Genomic DNA, 21,589 nt, shown 5'->3' on the forward strand with positions numbered 1-21,589 from the left:
ACATAGTCCTGTGAAAGGGCTGATGCAGAACTTTTCTAAGTGTTCAATAGCACCTTTATTTCTCTATTATATTTATTTATTTATTTCTGTCTGTAGCATTTGATTAGCATTGGTATCTCCAACTTCAAGCTGCACACAGCTGCTGTGAGCCATACACTGTGCATTTTAAGAAAACAAGATAAAGGAAATGAAGCAAGGAATACAGTGAGAAATACAGCTCTGGTTTTGTCCTAATTTTCTCAGTCTGCTCCTTCTCCTCTGTAGTTAAGGACTTACTGTTCATGATGAGTCCCTGAATGTTTTTTGTAATTAAAGCCCATAACATTAAAAAAATACTAAAGTACTGAACATAATAAAAAATTTAAAAAACATTAAAAATTAAGTATGAAATCAAAGAGGCTAGTTTGCTCCAGCTCCAAGATCCTTCAAAGAAATAACAGTCCAGGAGTCAGCATGTCTGACCACCCAGGGCCACCTCCTCTTCCTGAACCAGATGACTGTAGGGTTGTTAGGTCTGAGAGTCTTGAACTCCTTCCTTAGAAGTATCCTCAAAAGCGTTTCTTTTTCATTCCCCTGTAGTACATACTTCCCAGGATACAAACAGGACAACCATGTTGATACTCCAGCTGTAACTGAACCCAGATGGTCATTTCCTGCCTCTTCCTTTCCTTGAAAATTAAATCCTTTCCTTATGTATGTTGGTTTTGCTCACCACCTGGCAATATTAATGGATTGTACTCAGCTGTATCACCAATTTTTAAGCTAAGAATTTGGACAGAATAATACACTGCCTACACACTAGTAGCAAAGAGCTAGCTGGTCTGGAAGCGAGTGCACAAACTGTTTTTAAGGGAGGGCAGAGTTCCCATATTGAGAAAGCATATTCTTACTCCCCAGACTAAAATTAAAATATAGCGATTTGTTATGCTTCATGGCTTCTTATAGGGCCAATTTTGACTGAGGTCACATTTGGTGGTCTTCCCTGAAGCTGAGGAATTGTGCACACTTATTTAAAGTTAAAAAGTCAGTTATTGTTTTGTACCAGTGATGAAAAACAGGGGGGGCGGGGGGAAAAATTCACAAGATGGAAGGTTTCCCCAAGTGGCAGAAATTCAAAGGTTCTTTTATTTTCTTGGCATTTTTCAAGTCACAGAATAGTTGAATACTGGTATTTTATTTTCTGGAGTAGGGGGGAAGATGTAAATACATGTCAATGTCGTTTATTCGTCCCTCTTTCAACTTTGTTTTTTGTAGTACTACTATTCAATAAAGGACATCTCTGTTGGTGGCATGTGTATTTGTTATGGCCATGCTCGAAGCTGCCCTCTGGATGAAACCACAAAGGTATTCTTTAATCTCATTGATTTACTTTCACAAAACAACTTTTCCAATTTTAAAAAAAAAAAAAAAAAAGTACTTTGCCTAAGGAGAATGAGAAAGAAGAGGCTAAAAGAGATCTGACGATATGGTGCACACAAATTATTTGCTGTAATTGTCTTTGTTTTCTGTTTAAGCATGTCTGGGTCTCTGGTAATGTAACTTTTTGAAGTAAACTCTTTGGCATTAAATTCAAATAATTCAGGGGGTGCAACAAGAAATAATCTCTCTTGCAACACAGAAGATTTGTCCCTCCTGTTCTAGAAAGGCTTTTCCCCAATAGTTGATAGAGCATGGTTGAATAGTCTAATGCTAATTGTGGGGTATTTGTGGGTCTTGACATTTTTTGGAGTAAGTCTGGTATTAGGCAGACTTTTGGCAACATTGATTAAATTATCCATTAAAAAATATTTCAAGAAAGCAAATTTTTTATTCTCAGAAATTGCAGTGCCAGTGTGAACACAACACATGTGGAGAGAGCTGTAACAAGTGCTGTCCGGGCTACCACCAGAAACCTTGGAGACCAGGAACCATTTCTGCTGGGAACAAATGTGAGAGTAAGTATGCACAGAGGTTTAGATAGTTTCATAAAGGCTTATTATGTTCTTGTTTGAGGTTGCTTTTCATATGGATCTATACTAATTCTCAAGAAAAATCCACAAACTATTAACTGTCTTCATGGGATTGGTTAAAGGTAGAGGACCTACTTCTAATCATAAGTGTTAAGATAATTTTAAATATTCTATCCGATATGACGCCCTGGCTAGTGGAGTTGTCATGCAGTAAAGCTTTCAGAGTCTCTTTTTCAAAGAGAGTTAGGGATTTATTATACTCCTGTAAAAACTAGCAGATTTGCATCAATCATTTTGTTGGCTACTTGAAATGCAAATTTCTTACATTGATCATAAATTTTGTCAGATAAACAACTTTGTTCTGATAACAAATGTTTTGAAAGAAACTCCTTGTTGGCCAGTTACATTTCAGATTGTCTGATAGATTGATTTAAGCTGTGCCAGTACAGCTGAATGTGTTGCTAGGGCTAGTTAGTGTGTTTTCTCTCTTCACATCACTAATGCATAGCACAAGCTGCAGAATGGAAAAGTAGTCTTTTTAGTTGAAGTCTTTACACAAGTCTTGATGTCACTCTTTGGAAAGTAGGTGCTTATGACTGTTTGGACCAAAGTATCCTCTAAATTTATACTTGTGTACTGGCATTGTTGACTTCTCAGACTTTTGTCTATAATACAAATAAGAAAAGAATTAGGCAGGTTTTCTTCTGTAATGCAGAGGACAGAAAATGAAAGGACAGCTATTGGTAATGGCCCACATCGCTATCGACATCAGTCCTGCAAGGATTGTCTTAGTGAGATCTGCAGAATACTGTTAAAAACAGTGCTATTAAAGTGGTGACAGTGGTTTTGAAATGTGCTTACTTGATAAGAAATACAATGTATCAAGACTGCTGAAACATATAGCATGGTTAAAGAGAAAAAAACGCACCTTTGGGATGAATTGATATGCTCTTCTACTTACATTTTCTACATTGAAAAATGTCAGTAATATAGGAACTGTTATACAATGTAAATAAAAAAAATGGATTTCTTTTCCATTCGTTCTCAGAGTGCAACTGTCATAACAAAGCAGAAGATTGTTATTACAATCAGAGTATTGCAGATCAGAAAAGGAGCATGGATATTCATGGCCAGTATATAGGAGGTGGCGTGTGTTTAAACTGTACTCAACATACTACTGGGATCAACTGTGAAATGTGTGCTGATGGATATTTTAGACCACACAAAGTAAGATTTGGGAAATACCATTCTAATGTTTTGGTGAATTACAACATGATATGATGATGTGTATTTCAGCTCATTGTAATTAATACATATATTTTTATCAGTTGCAGAATAGCTAAAAACTGTAGAGGTTTTTTTTTATAGATGACATATCACCAAAACTTTCGGAGAAAAACAAAATGCTTGTCCAGTTGTGTGGGAGGGCAGGTCAATCTGTTGGACAAGAAGAGAATAAGTGAAGATGAAACTTGAAGTCCTAGTGTGGTAATGTAGATGTTCTGATAGGAAATCCATTTCTCCTGTGGATAAAGCTCTATAAAGTGCCAGTACTGAAGTTTCAGTGTCTTCAGAAGTACCAATGTTGTGTACCATCCTATTTCAGCCCATTTCAACCAGTGTTAAATGGTTCTAAGATCAGACTCTTTGTCTCATGAGATGTTGCAATAAATACTCTTCTTCTTGACATGATTATTGTGGAACGTGTGCTCTCTGAGCCTGTGTACTTTTCAGTTTATTGACAAGTGTCACTCTGAAAAAATGATGTGAACTCTACAAAAGACATTTGTTAAGATGTGACTAAAAGAGTCATATGAACTTCCTGCAATGTTAGAGGTCTCTCTGTAATGAGACGTACTGAAGGTCTTGCTTTGGCAGGTTTCATGCATTCATGCATTTTCCAAAATTGGAAAACCCATGTTTTAGAAATCCAGCATAAATTGGTGCAGAGAGCAAGGGTGAGTCTGTAGGAGTATGGTTAGACAGCAGATACAGCTCGTCCAAAGAAGTAAACCAGAGTCGGAGATTGTCTGATTCACTCGCTGTAAAAAGCATTGAAGAAAAGTCTTCAAACAACGCATAGCCAATAAATGTTTATCTAGAGGTCATTACTGATTTGCTTTACATCTGAAGCACCTCAAAGGAAAATTTTCCCTGAAAGAAAATAAAATCCCTGCCATATGAATTGCATTGCCTTATATTTCAAAGACGTATATAGATCATGAAGTCAGAATGAATCTTCATGAGGAGATAATCTGCCCTCCCACTGAACACAGAGCCAAGGATTTCTTTAATTTCCTTCCTCTTTGAACAAGTGTATCTTTGCAAAAAGCATCCATTCTTGTCTTAAATATTTCCATGATCTTTGGCAAACCATCACAGTGGTTAATTGCTGTTACATTGAAAAAAAAGGGTATTTAGGCTGAATGTGTTGGGCTTCAGCTTCCGGCCATTAGCAGTTACTATACCTTTGTCTGTACTATTGAAGACAAAATCTTGTTCCTGCATTTAAGTTTTTTCTAGGCTGCAATCCCTTGATCTTCTGTTTGCTAAAATTAAACCAGTCCCTTGATCTATTACTGCATATTAGCTTTTTCAGTGTTCATTCGTATTAGTTCCGGTGAGCCCAGAGAAGAAACAGATGTAATTTTACTTTTCCCAGTTAAAAATTTGAGAATCTGACAGAGAATGTTTGTTTTATAGGTTTCTCCCTATGAGGATCACCCCTGCTATCCCTGTGGGTGTGACCAGGTCGGCTCTCTAAGTTCTGACTGCATTAAAGATGAGCACCATTCTGACTCACAGCGTGGTAAGGAAGTGGGAAGCACCTTTTCCCTAAACTTTAAATCTGGCTATATTTCTGGATGTTGAAGTCTGAGGAAACACAGTCTACTTGTGAATGGCTGCTAGTTAGGTACCACTTCAAAACAATGGTAAATAGAAGGAAGGAGAGGTGAGGCATAACATACTTTCAGGATTTTAAGGTATGTCAGGTCCCTGAATGTGTTCTTGTGTGGGGATGGCAGGCTCTGACTGTGTAAAATGATGTGAAGGATTGAGATCTGATACTGTTGTTTATGAATGCTGTTAGAGCTGTCACAAAATCCATTTTGTTGCAGTTTCTGTGGATCTGGTACTCTAAACATGAAAAATAGATGGTGAGACTGACATTATGCCAAGTATCTGTGTGGAATATAACATGGAGTGTAATAAAAAAGGAATGTTAAATTACTGGCACCCTCTGAGACATCTTGAATCCAGCCTACTGCCTCCTCTTATTTATTTGTTTCTGAATTTTTGCTTTTCAAGGGACTTGGCCAGGTCAGTGTCAATGCAGAGAAGGTTACACAGGTGAAAAATGTGATCGTTGTGCATTTGGGTATCGGGGCTATCCAAACTGCCTGCGTTGTAACTGCAGCCTGATTGGTAGCATTAATGAAGATCCGTGCACAGAACCTTGTCTTTGCAAAGTGAGTATTAAACTGTCATTTTGTTTCAAATTGAATCTGTGGATTGATTTGTAAACTCCTTTTTAATAAGGGAAACTCCGTCATTAACTAGAGAGATCACTTCTTTTATAGGAAGTAACCTGGTGTAACTGTACACCTGACAACCTAGAACTTAAAATTACTAACTATTCTCTGTACTGAAAAACATGATCATTTATGTTGAATAGTTCTGTATGTGACTGATACACCATTTTCTATAATAATGGGCCAGACTGACATTAAAGTCAAATAATAACTGCACACGTGAGTGTGAGGGAGAATCACAGAGGGAATGACAGTATGCCTAGCTGGGTTTGGTTTTAGGGATGAGCTGATATTTCTCTTCAAAGTCACTCATTTGTTGTAAAGAAAGGATGTGTTTATAACATCTGCTTTGTGTGAAAAAACAGCATGCATTTGGAAAGAACTATTGGAACAATTACATTAGATGTATGTATGAAATATGATTTAATTACTTGATTACAAAATATAAACCATAAAAAAATGTTAAAAGAGAGCATTTTTTGCAGCCTTTTATTTTTTTGGTAAATATCCAAACCCCTTGAAATATCTTGCAGCTGTAGATTCTGCTGAACTTTATTACAAAGCTGTGTGTCAATATTTAAAGAAGTTACATTTAATTTTCTGAACCAAATGTTAGCTAGTAGTTTATGTATTTGTTGCCAAGTATGACAGTGAACAGGAGCCAAAAAAACCATGGTTTGTTTGACAATTTTTCTGAAACTTCTTAGTCCTTTTGCATAATTTATCTGATCCAAAAAATCAAACATACAAATAACCAGTCTGGAAGAAAGAAATATCTCTAATGGCCCATTTAAATACAAAAAAAGGAGCTGGAACCATTTTGCATGATTTTGAGCTAGAGTAACACTGTAACAGCCGATGCAGCTAACTGGTGAAAATTTTGGTATAAACTGGATGAGAAACTGTCCCTTTTCAGTGCTGTCATGGACATGAGCCTGGCATACAGAATTTTTAGGCCAGATCACTGAAAGTGTCACCAGCCAGCAGTCCACCTATAGAGGTGAAAGGAAGGAAGCAGAAAAGTCATGTGCTCCAAATATCAAATGAAGGAGACAGGATTTCTAAGCCTATGCAGTCTCTGTGAACACAGTAGTGCAAGCTATTCTTTTTCATGCTCTGAATTTCATAATATTTGGTATTTTGTGAAACACAGCTCTTGAAGTCTAGTCATTGGGTAAGATTTTTGTTTTTCATTAAGAAATAAATAATAATTTCTGTCTAATAAGGTTACAGAGACAAAGTGAAATGCATGATCCAAGTGCATCTTGAAGACTGAGAAATAAAAAAGCTGAAAAGAGCATACAAATATTATTTCTGTAAAAATCCAAGATTTAAAAATCTCATTATCTCAGGAGGCCCTTTGCCTGAGATTTTTCCCAAGTTTGCATATTAACAAGTAGAAAGCAGTCACCTCAGCCTTTGGAATCAGGGCCGGGGATCATAAATTTTTCATACGGTTTGCAAAAACAGTTTGTACTTTGCTTACAAAAGCACATAACCTACCTTGTTAAAGAGGTCTTATGTAAACTTGACATGCCAAACACTGGTCCAGAAGAGGCAGTTGGTAGCGTTGCCACCAAAGGTCTCAGATTCCTCTCTTGTAAGCCTGAAATTTGCTCCATGGGACCAAATCTCATGTAAGTCTGGAATCTGGAGTGATTCTTTTGGCTGAAGTGAAATTACTCTGGTAAATGCTTCTGAAAGGAGAATTTGGTCCACAGGCTTTGCATTTCAAATTGCTCATACAGGCCTCCTCAAAATAGGAAGACAGATACGCTTCACTGTATGCCCTGCAGTCCTGGTGTCGTAACCATATGTATCAGGGAACTTTGTGGGGTGCTCTGTAAAGTTCTCTTTGCCTTTATAGTGGAGTTTTCCCATAGTGGAAACCACAGGTTGAGATGGGGGAGTCACCTGTGTCCAGGTCTTGTCCTGATAGGAAGCTAGGGCCCTGGCAGCGGGAAATGTTCTGTATCTTACTGTTTAGAAATACCCACTGAGATCTACTATTTACACAGCTTCATGGGCATTTACTGAGTATTTTGCCTACTGGTTTGCTTGTCTAAACTTTTTGAATAAATAACTACAAGTTGTCTGTACAAATTTGACAAGAAAAAATTGGGTGCCCTGTTCTGGGTTTTCTTTTTTCCCTGTAAATTCTACACTGAATTGCCCAATTTGCATGGTAAAGATGCAGCAGGCCAGTGATAGCAGCTAAAGGAGTGGAGCACCTCTGTTTTTGGAATAGGAGTTTCTGGACCGTAGCCAGAGCATATTAGGAGGAAGAGCTGCCAGCTGGCTTCAGTGTATGTGGTGTTCCTCCAGGAAGAGGTGGCAGCAGTGGTGGGTATCACAGTATAAGTATTAATAGATGGTTGAGGAACTGCTGTCTTGAAGCTGGCTGTGGTAGCTCTAGGAGCCTGGTCTTAAAGGTGAGCTATGCTGTATGTAGACTACCTGGATTCAGTAAACACGGGAACTTTTCTCCAGAGCAATCTACAAATTCAAGCTATGAGAGAAGTAGACCGGCAAGTTGGCAGAAACTTTTCAAACCCTGCCCATGTGCTGAAATTTCACTGCAATTGAGCCCTTGCCAGGGCATGTTTAGATTTTCATGAACTGGCAAATTCTGATGAATTTTTTCAACCGGTTTTAGTTTTAAGCTCTGAGTCTTACTCAATAATCCTGCTGTGCTGAAATCTGTTTTCTTTTATAACCTGAATGCTGTTATGCCTAAATCCCATCTAATCCACTGTATTTGTTACCATAATAATGCTGATGCGAAACAAATGTTATATGCCATTGACAGGAAAATGTAGAAGGTGAAAACTGTGATCTCTGTAAACCAGGATTCTACAATTTGCAAGAAAGAAATCCTCAGGGCTGCACGGAGTGTTTCTGCTTTGGGGTTTCTGATGTCTGTGACAGCCTAACATGGCCCATCAGTCAGGTATTTATATGTTTTGTCCATGACCTAATATTCTTTCCTCAGGCAGCTGCAAAATGTACTATATTTCTCTTTGACATGTGCCCAAGTTAACTCCAAATTCTGGCATGTGTCTCCTTACAGAGGAATGGATTGTCAGCATCATTTGGCAGCTCTGAGGTAGTCAGCATGTCATCCCAGTGCAGGCTTTGTCCCCACTGGCTTGCAATAATACCAGGAGCATTGGGTAATGGAGACTGCAATAATGCACTGGAAAAAATGCATTTTTTCCTGACCTTGTGCTGTTAAAGTTTCTTTGCCTATTGAAGAGATGAATCCAAACCTGTTTCCTTGCTCTCATAGCTATTGAGCAAGGCTAGAGTGACCTCTGGCAATATTGCCAATATTCTTTCTTAGAAAACAGTGATTATAAGTATCACTGTCTTCTGAATAGACATTTCCTGAGTTAGGGGGCTTTGGGGATGCTATTTTTCCACCATATTCCTTCCATATCTTTACAGAGCTAGTCACACTTTAGTCTCCTATTTTGTGTGCCAATAAAAAGACAGGAAAACACATCAAATTGACTGAAATTCTAAGATGCTTGTATAAAACTATTTCAGGGAGAAGAACAAAGTTCTCTCATCTTGCTCCCTCTTCTGGGACTCTGGATTTAACTTCCCTCCAGCTCAGCCCTATCTAGAAATGGGGATAAGAGACCTCAAAGCCCTTGAAGTTCTTTAGTTCTGTTTCAGGGAATTACATAGCCATAATGCTGATTTTATCGGGAGGATGAAAATCGCACTCGTATTTTTGTTCCTGTCTAGTAGAGAGGTAGAGACAATCCTAATCTGAAGTGGCATATTTGCATGTATTGGATACCAGACTGGGCTAATGAAAGTGTTACAGATCCATCAGTTCGAATGAGTAGCTAGGGAGGGGTTAAGTTTAGTGACTGCTTCCTCAGTGATGCAAAGCCTGACTCCATTAATATTACTATTTTTTCTTGCAGATATCAGACATGACTGGATGGCTTGTTACTGATCTGTATAATGCAAGGAGTGTGCAACCTCAGCGGAGCCAATTTGATGGACCTCGTCAAATAAGTATTAACCACACTGAGGCTGTGAAAGTACTGAAACATACTTATTACTGGTCAGCACCTGAGACATATCTAGGAAATAAAGTAAGTTCTCAGCTAGAGTCAAAAGTCCTTCATAGTTTCTCTACTTTAATCATAACATATTGCTCTAAATAGATAGTTTCTGTAATTAAAAAAATTACACATAAACCCCAATATTGCCAGACTCACCTATCTCTGTGTCCTGGTTTCAGCTGGGATAGAGTTAATTTTCTTCCTAGTAGCAGGCACAGTGCTGTGTTTTGGATTTAGAATGAGAAGAATGTTGATAACACACTGATGTTTTAGTTGTTGCTGAGTACTGCTTATGCTAGTCAAGGACTTTTCAGCTCCCTGTGCTCTGCCAGGTGCACAAGAAACTGGGAGGGGGCACAGCCAGAATAGTTGATCCAAACTGACCAAAGGGCTATTCCATACCATATGACGTCATGCTCAGTATATAAACTGGGGGGGGTTGGCCGGGGAGCAGCGATCGCTGCTCAGGAACTGTCTGGGTATCGGTCAGTGGGTGGTGAGCAATTGCATTGTGCATCACTTGCTTTGTATATTATTATTATTATTATTATTTTATTGTTACTATTATCATTACTATTTTACTTTATTTCAGTTATGAAACTGTTCTTATCTCAACCCACGAGTGTTTCTCACTCTTACTCCTCCGATTCTCTCCCCCATCCCATCGGGGTAAGGGGAGTGAGTGAGCGGCTGTGTGGTGCTTAGTCGCTGGCTGGGGCTAAACCATGACACTCTGCTCTTCAAATCATAGTGTTCCTGGCCAGCCACTCCCAGTACCCCCTTCTTGCTCTTTGAGCTTCCTTCTCTGCCTATCTTTGACACAGTATAATCTCTCTTTTTTTCTCTTGGCTGTTACTAACTTACATGCTCACATTCCCCATACTCTTGGCTCCTATCCCAAAGCTTACACCCTTCACACCTTGTCCAATAAAGTAGATGGGACCATCAAATTCCTCTTACCTGCCTCTTGGCCATCTCCCATTTCACATTTATTAGTTTCCAACCATCTAGTCTTTAATTTTTGCCCTGTTTACTATCTAAAGCTCTGAATTTCCCATTTTTTGCAACAGAATTACAGAATAGTTGCGGTTGGAAGGGACCTCTGCATGTCACCTTGCCCAACCTCCCTGCTCAAGCAGCGTCACCTAGAGCAGGTTGCCCAGCACCATGTCCAAGGAGCTTCTTCTGAGTGTCTCCAGGGTTGGAGACTCCACAACCTCCCTGGGCAACCTATGCCAGTGCTTGGTCACCTTCACAATAAAAAAGTGTTTCCTGATGTTCAGAGGGAACCTCCTGTGTTTCAGTTTGTGCCCATTGCCTCTTGTCCTGTCACTGGGCACCACTGAAAAGAGCCTGGCTCTGTCCTCTTTGCACCCTCCCTTGAGATATTTATCTATATTGATAAGGTCCCCTTGAGCCTTCTCTAGGCTGGACAGTCCCGGTACTCTCAGTCTTTCCTCATATGAAAGATGCTCCAGGCTCTTAATGATCTTAGTGGCCTTTTGCTGGGCTCTTCCCAGGATCTCGATCTCTCTCTTGTACTGGGAAGACCAGAACTGGACTCAGAACTCCAGCTGTGGCCTTACCAGTGCTGAGTAGAGGGGACCTTTCAACCTCACTTCTTTAATTATTTTCGGTCCAGTCTCTTTGCCCATGCAGCCCTGTTTCTTAGTATGGTGACACAGTAAATGAAAACAAGTCTCAGAAGTGTAACATTAAGGAGTAGTTTTGCACAGGGCAATGTTCACTCAAATTCTGATCTCTTATCCATTTAATATAGGTCTAACTGTTGGTACTACTCTTTAATTTACTTTGAAGTAATCAGCAGCACTTGTGGGGCCAGGAGCCTGAAAGGTGGAATATGGAATGTGAATACCTCCAACATGCTGTGCCCCTTGGCTAGGACAGTAGTGTAAACCTCTGCTGTTTGTTGAAAGTCCTGTAGGTGTTTCACTGAATGAGGGCACTTATCTGAATAATCTGTAGAGCCTTCAGCTAGCTTTCCCCACCTGCATAGCAACAAGCCAGTGCTTGTCCCTGTGCTGATACACATGGCGCGTTAAATTTTCCCTGGAAGGTGGTATTTGTAAGCCATGTACTCCTGTAATTTGGACACTGTACTGTCCCATGTCACTTCTTTGTATTGGTTGGAGGTTATTGTGTTGTTAAGACTTTGCTTTTTTGTTATTTCAGCTCACAGCTTTTGGTGGAGACTTGAAGTATACGGTATCTTACGACATTCCAATGGAGAGTGTGGACAGTGATATAGTATCTAGTGTGGATGTCATCATTCAGGTGGATTTTTTTCCAGCTTGTTACTATTCAGACATTATTAGGAATCTATGAGGGGGTTAAAAAAAGGAAAATAAAATAATATTTCTATAGTAGTAGGTTTGTCAATTTTAAGTCCCTTCTTAAAAGTCACTACCAAGATTTTGTTAGTATTCATTTCTTTGATTTTCTGATCCATTTGTCTGAAATAGTAGGTATACAATAGTAGTTTTAAATGATAAATACCTAAATTTTAACCTATGTGTAAACAGGTGAGGTATTCATTACCAAATGTACAAAGCTCTGTTTACAAAAAAAACTGCAGTAAGCTGGAAGGACTTACATTTATGAAACAGATGAGTGTTCTTGCTGGTTGCTTACTTTTCTAGATTCATGTTACAGTTAAAAAGTAAGGCTCTGTATTGAATCTGGGCACCTTCAAAAAAGCATTATTTTGTAATACATACTTGGTGATAGAACAAAGGAGAAAAGAGATTGTTTTGTAGAGGAGTTTGATTTTTGAAATTTAATTTAATCCTTTTTCCGAAAGAAAATCAAGTATTTCTGAAGTATCTGAACCAAAAGAGAATAGGATTGTAGTCTTCCTGAAGTAATGGAAAATGCAGACCTTTTACTTGCTTTTTTCCTAGTGCAAGAAATCTAGTTTGATTGCCTCTTTTTCTGTGTTATCTGGATGTATATCTGACACTAGATGTAATTACTTAATAAAATTTGCATGCAAATATGGAAAATGTTTTCTCTGTCTTTCAATTTCAGGGTAACGGGCAGATTTTGAGCACAAGAGCAACGGGCTTGTCATTACACCCATATGAGGAGGACTCCAATGCAGTGAGATTTGTATCGGAGAATTTCATAGACTTCAATACAAAAAAAGCTATAGACCGAGAAAGGTTGATGACTGTTCTGGTAAATGTGACCCATCTTCTGATCAGGGCCAACTACAACATTGCCAAGAAAGCCGTGTACAGGTGAGGGAGAGAAAATATTCGAGTTAATCCATATACTTCTATTATTTTTGTGCATATGAAACATTATTCATAGTGGCAGTATTTCTAAAGTTTTATGTTAATGATTTCTAGAAAAAAAACACTTTTTTAGTTAATTTTCTCAAGACCCGTCTTGTTGCCAAACTACATTCATGTAGAATGTGTGGAAAAGGGCATTTGGTTGTTTTAAAGATATCCGATAGCAGAAACATTGTTTTCTGCTTTAAAGGACTACTGCATAAAAACCTTATTACAATGGCTGCTTTGTTAGAGGGAAGTACCTCTGAAACTCTCAACAGTATGCTTATTTTGGTATGTGGCAAGTTAATCCATCACTGACTATTGAAAACCTGCCAGTAAAGATGTTGGCTGTAATTTCTTTTAATGTCTGTTTGTGAATGTGGCTGATGCTCATCTCTAAGGGAGTGCTTAATAGGAAAATTGGGCTGGAACGAATTAACTGGTCATTCCATAGTCTCAAGTCAGCAGTATCTGCATCAGACCTTACAGATCTCTGTTTCACCTGTTCTCCAAGATATACAGGAATTAAGTCTTATCGCTCTCAAGGGAATTCGAGTGCTTCATTATTTATTTACTTAATTCCCTTAGCCTCACCAATAGCCTTTCTTCCTCATTCTCTAATCTGGTAGCATTTCACGTCAACAACATTGGACTTGATACGAGATTTGCTTTGTGCTCTTTTGTGCCCTTGAGGAGTGGTGATATTTATGTCCATTTAGGGATAGTGTGTTCACCTTTCTGGACTGTTTGTAAAGATTTATTTAAATCATTTCACCTGTGGCTGAGCAGATTGTCTCTGCTGCAAAAAGCCATTGTTTGTAGTAAGAGGATTTGCTTTGTTCTGTTGTGTGCAGTAGCAATGAACTGGTGCTGTTTCTTACTACTTACCCACCTGTGATATGTGTCTATTTTAGACATGGTGCAGTATAGCTGTCTTGTTTCAGGACAGCAATAGAAGGCTGCCCCACCGATAGACCTCTAATACCATGGCAGAGGGGGAAGATTTTGTTTAAACCTCTCCACAGAAGAAGAGGCAATGGTAGTAACAATAATGATAACAGGAGGAGGGCACATCTACTCACAGAACTGCAAATGCAGCAATAACACTATGATCGTAGTCTTTTTACAGCAGAGATTTGTGCCTGATCTTCAGCCGTCTCTGCCAGGGAGCAGCACTCAGCAGTGTTACTCCCCTAGAAGCAACCTATCCTGTTCAGAATCAAGTTTGGGGAAACAAATGATATGATGTTTTCATGCTTGATCCTAGGCTGGACTCTGTGACCCTGGATACTGCAAGTGCAAATGTTATAGATCTTTCTTCAGCACCAGATGTGGAATTCTGTGAATGTCCTCAAGGTTACACAGGAATATCCTGTGAGGTAACCTCTTACAGTGTTTTATGTATGCAAAATTATCACCTATCTGAAAGAATCTAGGTTTTAAAGGCAGGCTACCTTTTAATTATACTGCCATAAAAGTATATGTTCTGTGGTGAAATGCTCTCTACTGTACTGTACACAATGCTATAGATATTTTCTTCCAAATACCCTAAATAGGATTTTAAACTTATTTCTGGAATTCTATTTGGTAGCACTAAAAGATGATGATACACTTCAGAACATCAGTGTTGCAGAGGGAGCAGCTGCAAAAGCTCTGTGAAGCTGTTTTCAGCTTACCTTACACATTAATAGCACTTTTCCTGGATCTGAATCATGTACAGTTTATTTCTGTTTTATGTCATTAGGTTTATGGAGGCAATAAGGAGTCTTAGCAGGGAGGAATGCTAGCTTTTGGAAGATCCCACAAGGGTCAAATGTGTCATGCAAGGTGCTGTCTTATATTTCTGTGAATAGAAGATAAGGGAGGCAGAGCACCACCTGCAGAATAGCAGGAATTATTTTGGCAAATAATTTCATTATGAAGCCTTGTGCCATAGCATCATTATGATTCTGCAGAGGAGGCAGAACATCTGTTTCTTATTGTCCCATAATAAAGAACTTCACATATTCAACTGCACAAAACTTAACTTATGTGCCTCCAGGGGACAAAGGGCTGAATCAAAGTTTCATGAAGTTAATTCTTATCCCCTTTATCCAGTGCAAGTAAAAAAAAAAGCACCAGAAAAGAGCTGCAGTGACATCAAGAGAGTTGAAAGAGCGTTCAATTACCACAATGTGAATGAGTCAGATGGTGGGTGGTCGGAAGTGGGCTCTTTGAAAATGTTTTGATGTGTACTTTTAACACACATAATGCTACTGCTTTTTTCCCCTCATTTCTTTTCAGTCCTGTCTCCCTGGGTACTACCGTGTGGATGGAATACTCTTTGGAGGTATTTGTCAACCCTGCAAATGCAATGGGCATGCAACTGAGTGTGATATTCATGGTGTTTGCTTTGTAAGTCATCCTTCAAAGTGTTTGTATTTTAAGCATCTATTTAGGAATTAAGAGAGCATTTTGGCTGTGGGAGACAAGTTTACAGTATATGTAAAGTTCAAGCTATGGGTACCAACTGTTTATTTTTCTTTCTTTTTATCGTTTACTTCAGAATATGTTTAGGGTGCTCCATTAAAGTGTTCTTCAATAAAGAGTTTGTTTCAGTTTATCATTTCAAGTGGGGAATAATCAGAACTAAAATAAAAATGTCACCATATACTGGCTGATAAAAATCTTAACTTAGCTTGCTGTAGGTGACAATAAAACTTTTCCTGAAAGGAACAACATTAAGTAGTGTTTTGGGTGAATATCTGGTTTTGGATATATGTGCATTTTCCATGACTGACATCAGTGGAAATTACACGTTGCCTTCTGAAGAGGGAATTTAACTCTCAGATCTCTTCTGAAATTTAAAGGTCACAGAAATAAAATGGCTAAACACCAGTAAGAAATACATAAGAAGTTTGTTACTGCAAATGTATGCAATATGCAAAATATATTTAAATTTGTGTATAAGTAATGTGGCTGCTTTTGTGGTGTAAAGTATATTCTAAAATGTAGGAAAGAACCAATTAGGATTTGTTGTTACAACTCAGAAAAACTCCACTCATTTTCAAAGTTCTACTCTGTTCTTCATGGTTGTTTCCTTGGATGTTATACTGCATGCAGACTCCTGCAGGGATCCCTCAGGGGCTGAAAAACCATCAAGAGTAAATATGAAAAGATTTTTTTCCATGTCTCACAGGCTTGTCAACACAACACAACAGGACCTTTCTGTGATCAGTGCTTGCCTGGCTTCTATGGAAGTCCATCCCAAGGAACTTCTGAGGACTGCCAGCCCTGTGCATGTCCTCTGACTTCTGCTGCAAACAAGTAAGCTGCTTATATGAGATTTTCTTTTGCATCTTCAGCAAAATAAGAAAGTGAGGTAAAGAATAAATGTCGTGAGATCTGAAGGAGAGAGAGAAGGAGGTTTTTTTGTCCCTCTTCATTTGAGCGTATCTCTTAGAAACATTGTTTTTCCAGGTAGACAAATGTATAGACTAAGCTAAGACAGGCTGAGTGAACTGGTACAATTTCTGTGTGAAGGTTGAAAGTAATACTTCAACCTATCCTTGAACTTGGCAGCAAAATCACCGTTATTTTTCATGTTGTTTTAGAAAACAACAGAAGAACAGAAGTGTTGCATGTGAAAAAGAGGAGCTCAGTACAGAAATTGCACAGATTTGCTAGACAGAGGGCCAGGTTTTTAGGAAGTTTTAAAATCTTCCTTTCCTTTAAAATAAACAAAAAAAGCTGCAAGAAGAGTTTTTGAAAATGATAACTTTATTTTGACATTTTGTAATGTTTAAAACATTTATGTTATCTAGAAAAATTTGCAATTACGTAGTTATATAGATAGGTGCATGGACTTAAAAGGTGGATATTGAATGCTGGTAGAAGTCTTGTGATTCTGTGTATTGATACTGCCATAAATATTGTTGATAGTTTCAGTCCTACTTGCCAGCGGAGTGAAGGAGGTGGTATCGTCTGTGACAAATGTCTTCCCGGCTATACTGGTTCTCAGTGTGAAAGGTATGTACGCTAGCTTTGGGTAAAATATCTATGTCATTGCCATCACTAACTGTTCATCATCCTACCTGCCTTGGATTGTTCATACCACATGTACAGAACATTCCTAATAAAATCTTTCTTCCCATTTTGTCTTTGCTTGTAATACAAAGATGCTTTAGATAAAAATTTAATAGGAAATACTCCCGTTGGTGGGGAGAGTGTTTGACATGACCTCATTCCAGCTGATAAAGTTTTTAATCTCTGGTGCAGGTGTGCTAATGGTTACTATGGAAATCCACTCATGCCTGGACAATCATGTGCTCCTTGTGAATGCAGTGGCAATGTAAACCCTCAAGAAGATGGCCACTGTGATACCTTCACAGGACAATGCCTGAAATGTCTGGGGAACACAGCAGGTCACCACTGTGAAAAGTGTGCTGATGGGTATTATGGGGATGCAGTGATTGAGAAAAGCTGTCGTGGTAAGCTATACTATTACTCTTAAAATTTAAAGAATGCAAAAACGTGGTGTACATGTAACAGAATGGACAGGGAGATATGCACCTTTGCTGAAAGAGTTAACCTTCAAGTTGTGAGTTGGCAAGTACAGGTTGAAAACTATGGGTTAGCCTGAAAAAGAAAAGTATTATGCTAGGTTCTGACATTTCATATTCCTGAAACTTACTGGCTTGCTTAACACTGTCCCTCCAATGACCTGCTGTAGACATTTTCTACTTCTCAATGTTACATATAGGGCTGGAAGAAACAAAATTCTCAAATGTATCTATTCACAGAGGTGGGGTGTTTTATCTTTTAGCCCAAATGTGTAGTACCGGTATTACTGTAGTATGTTAACATCTATGGGATATAAACAGGTGAAACACACGTTATATACAAAATTTGGAATTCTGTGTAATAATGCATATAGATAAACATTAATACTTTTTTTTAAATTTGGTTTCTTTTTGTCTAAACATAAGCCTGTGAGTGCCATGTGAATGGTTCCCTTTCGAGTACTTGTCATCATGAGACAGGCTTCTGCCACTGCAAATCAAATGTGATTGGAGAAAGATGTGATAAGTGCTTGGTAAGCAATATTTCCTGTTCCTAATATCTACATTTTCTTGTATCTTCATCTTCCTTGATTAGACAGATGCAGAGAATAGCAACAAATATATTCAGGGGAGAGGGGACCTGTTGGTGGAGCAGACACCAAAGATTTGTCTGCACAGGCTTTTGCGGTCGCAAATTGCTCTGCCTGTGCTCTTTGCAGATGTGAAGCTATACAGCTGACTCAGCACCCTTCTAAATAGGGCTGTTCAGACTAGTGCTGCGCTCACTGACAACATGCAGTCATGTTAGCTTACTGAAAAAACAAACTGAACACTGCTAACAGACCTGAAGGGATCTTAGCCTGTGCTTCTGCAAAATGAAGTCTGAGTGGGAATATCTGAAGAATGTGGTTGATAATAAATACATCATGGCTGAATGCCAAAAAGGGATTCAGCTACAAGACAGGCCTGTTGAAAGAACAAGTAGATATTCACTGGTGATACAAACCAGCAGTTTCCAGCCTTTGCTCAGTGTAGAACTGCCTCAGAGACCAGAACAAGAAATCTGTGCCCAGTTACTGCCCTTGTGCCAGCCCAGCTGAATGCCTTTCAACCCATATGTACCATAGGTCACTGACCTGCTCTGTTCTGATCTTTCATTCACATTCACAGAAATCTGTGCCTGATCAGCACAGCCCACCCTTACCTCATGGAAGTGTTTAAATTGCAATAACCTCAGACTTTAAAAAAGGAAGTATTACTGATGAGATTAGAGGACCACGGGAGCATTTCAGTGTTCACTTTTTCACCCAAATGCATGCTTGCATATAGCTGGGAATAGTGAAGAGATAAGGCCAGGGAGCCCTCCCACAGCAGTCACGCAGTGCTGACCAATATTCATGCAGGTCAGACAGCAGGGAAAGTAAACTGGAGAAAATAAGAGAGTGTACGTTGCATTGTTTTCAAAAATTTATGAAATATAGCTCAAATGTATTTACTTCCTGTCCAACAGAATGGTTATTATGGCCTGCTTACTGGGCTTGGCTGCATTCCCTGCAACTGCAGTCAATTTGGCTCAGTCTCCAAGGACTGCAATCATCAGGGGCAGTGTCACTGTGTACCAGGAGTGGCTGGAGAAAAGTGCGATCGTTGTGCTCATGGCTTTCATTCATTCCAGGATGGTGGCTGCACACGTAAGCCCTAATCCATGACCCTTTCAGGGTCTGTCTGGAATTTCTTTCAGCAATATATTTTATGTTAAGCTCTGGCAAAGGTCAGTTGTTTTGATGACTATACGGAAAAAGTCTATAGCATGAATCTAATACTTTGATTAAGCTAGGGAACAAAACATTTCTTTGATTGCTGCTTGTGTGGTTCCTTGTAAAAGGTGGTGACTATGAAATAACAACTCACAAAGTTTGCATGAGAGAAATACTACATCCTCAATAGCTCCTTTGTCTCTTCATTTTACAAAAGCTTTCAGTCCTTCAGAGAGAATAGAAACTTTTTTTCTGCAATCATAAAAGTTAAGAGCTACTACTCTTACAGATCTTTACTTTGTTTTTTCATTTAATTCTTATAAATACATTTTATACTTCGATAAGATGTCAATGACTCTACTTTCCCATCATCGCCTGGATGTGTACAATTTTTAGTCATGATACAGAGGAAAATGTTAATCCAAACGGGGAACATGACATCAAAATACCTAATTTATCATGTTAATAAGATGCCCTTTTCAATACAGTATAGCTAAAGGAATGTCTACCTTTTCTCCAACCCGAAAGAAACATTTTTTTTTCATGCCTCAAATAGCATAGTAATAAGCAATCTGCAGTGAGATTATGGTTTGGAATATATATACTGTGTCTTTACTAAGAAGCAAAGATCCCTTAGGCACCTTTAACTGTTTCAGTCTCGAAAATTTTGTAAATGTTATTAAAACAATGAATAAAAACACTTTTCTGAACTGCTTTTTAGCAAGAACAGTATTGCATTTCTTAAATAGACAAGTGCTTCCTGAAGCAGTTGTTATAGTTATCCATACCTATGATTCACTAAACAATTCTTGAAAAGTACTAATTCCTGAGATTAATCCTTTCACCTGCTTGAGAACATTATCATATTTCTTGATGAGTTTTGTATCCTCTATAATAGAATTTTTTTCCTACAGATTTACTCTATAATGTTTTTGTTTGGCTTTGTCAATTCCCCTGTGTAAATGTAGCACTGCATTTAAACCACCAAACAGGCTATGTCAGGAACAAATAATGGGCTTTCAGTAAAAATATCAAAATGTCACTGTGGTCATATCATGTTTGTCAGTGGTTAGGGATGGCAGGGACTTCCTAGTGGAATGGATAAAATGTACTGCATAATTAAGAAAAGTAAGACTATCAGTGGTCTCGGAGTTTCTTCTCTGTAGCTAAAGCAAGGATAAAGTTAATCATACGGTCCTATTTCTCTTGCAGCCTGTGACTGTGCTTATACTCAGAACAACTGTAATCCTGATTCTGGCCAATGCATTTGTCCCCCTCACACTCAAGGACCAAAATGTGAACTCTGTGAGGAAAATCACTGGGGGCTCTCTCCTAAACTTGGCTGCAAGGTATGGTAGGCTGGCCAAAAAGCCATGGCTGTTAAAAGCAATTCGCCTTATACTAATGTCAGAATTGGACTCTTGTTTTGAAAACCTCAATCTTTATTCTCTGTCTCAAAGCGTTTGACATGCTCACAGTAAAAAAAAAAAAAAAAAAAAAAAAAAAAAAAAAAATCAGACTGTAACATGTTTGTTGAGGAAACTTCTAAGAAAGCTGTCTTTGAAAATACTGATCAGAGTGCCTATTCTGGATAGGTGCATAGATCATATTAAAATTTTGAAGTGTGTATTCTAACTTTTAATTGCTTAAATAGTGATACTAGAACAGATTTATAGCAATAATTGGCAAGAAGGAACATGGTTTCTGTGTTAATCAAGGAGTGATGATATTATGGTTTTAAGAACAATGGAATCTAGCTTATCTTGAGAGTCACTGCACCTTTTTTCCCTGAATATTTGAAATTAGTATGGTATAAGGTAGTTAATGTTTCATGAATGGGAAAATGGTCACTCCCATTATCTCAGCTTAATATTTATGGTTAAGCAGTGAAATGCCAACTCAGTGCAGATCCAATGGGTAGCAACCATTTACACAATTAGATTCATGCAGTAAATTTCTGACAGATATGGCACTGGGCCAATCTTTATTTTATAGATGTTGAGATTTTAAAAAGCCTCAGAATTACATGAATGTAATGGGTAATTTCAATGGAGAAACCACAAATACAATCAACTTGCCAAGGTCTGTCATTATGTGCAGTCAGTACTTGACAAGTACAAGTATCAGCCAAATTGTTTTCTTTTTTCTCTATTTCTTTAGAGTAAGGATGATAAAATAGTCCTATAATATCTCTTCAGAGTTTACCATCTTAGTGATTTATAGCAACTTACTTGGCAGCCAGTCTTTCAGCCACTGTTTTGTCAGCCACCAGCTACTGTCATTCTTACCTAATATTTTGCAAATACAATGTGCTGGTCCCTGTGCGTTTCCCTTGAAGTGTGCCTTTCATAGGGTGATTCCACAGCACTTGACAATGACTGAGTTCAATTAAGTATGTAACTGCTCACTTTTGCTAAGTTGTTTAGCA

General features: G+C 38.4%; 1 protein-coding gene across 1 annotated transcript in view; it reads left to right on the plus strand.

Annotated features, from left to right (window-relative positions):
- The window catches only part of LAMA1 (laminin subunit alpha 1), a 90,509-nt gene that overhangs the window by 20,245 nt on the left and 48,675 nt on the right, over nt 1–21,589 (plus strand). Inside the window, exons 5-17 of the mRNA XM_075705051.1 lie at nt 1,255–1,344; nt 4,653–4,758; nt 5,259–5,419; nt 8,292–8,432; nt 9,421–9,594; nt 11,758–11,859; nt 12,613–12,824; nt 14,131–14,242; nt 15,147–15,257; nt 16,042–16,169; nt 16,785–16,871; nt 17,121–17,332; nt 20,374–20,510. Of these exons, the coding sequence (XP_075561166.1) occupies nt 1,255–1,344; nt 4,653–4,758; nt 5,259–5,419; nt 8,292–8,432; nt 9,421–9,594; nt 11,758–11,859; nt 12,613–12,824; nt 14,131–14,242; nt 15,147–15,257; nt 16,042–16,169; nt 16,785–16,871; nt 17,121–17,332; nt 20,374–20,510 (1,773 nt within the window). The remainder of the gene's footprint in view (nt 1–1,254; nt 1,345–4,652; nt 4,759–5,258; nt 5,420–8,291; nt 8,433–9,420; nt 9,595–11,757; nt 11,860–12,612; nt 12,825–14,130; nt 14,243–15,146; nt 15,258–16,041; nt 16,170–16,784; nt 16,872–17,120; nt 17,333–20,373; nt 20,511–21,589) is intronic.

This window comes from Pelecanus crispus, chromosome 2, assembly GCF_030463565.1.
Source record: "Pelecanus crispus isolate bPelCri1 chromosome 2, bPelCri1.pri, whole genome shotgun sequence".
Taxonomy (NCBI): domain Eukaryota; kingdom Metazoa; phylum Chordata; class Aves; order Pelecaniformes; family Pelecanidae; genus Pelecanus; species Pelecanus crispus.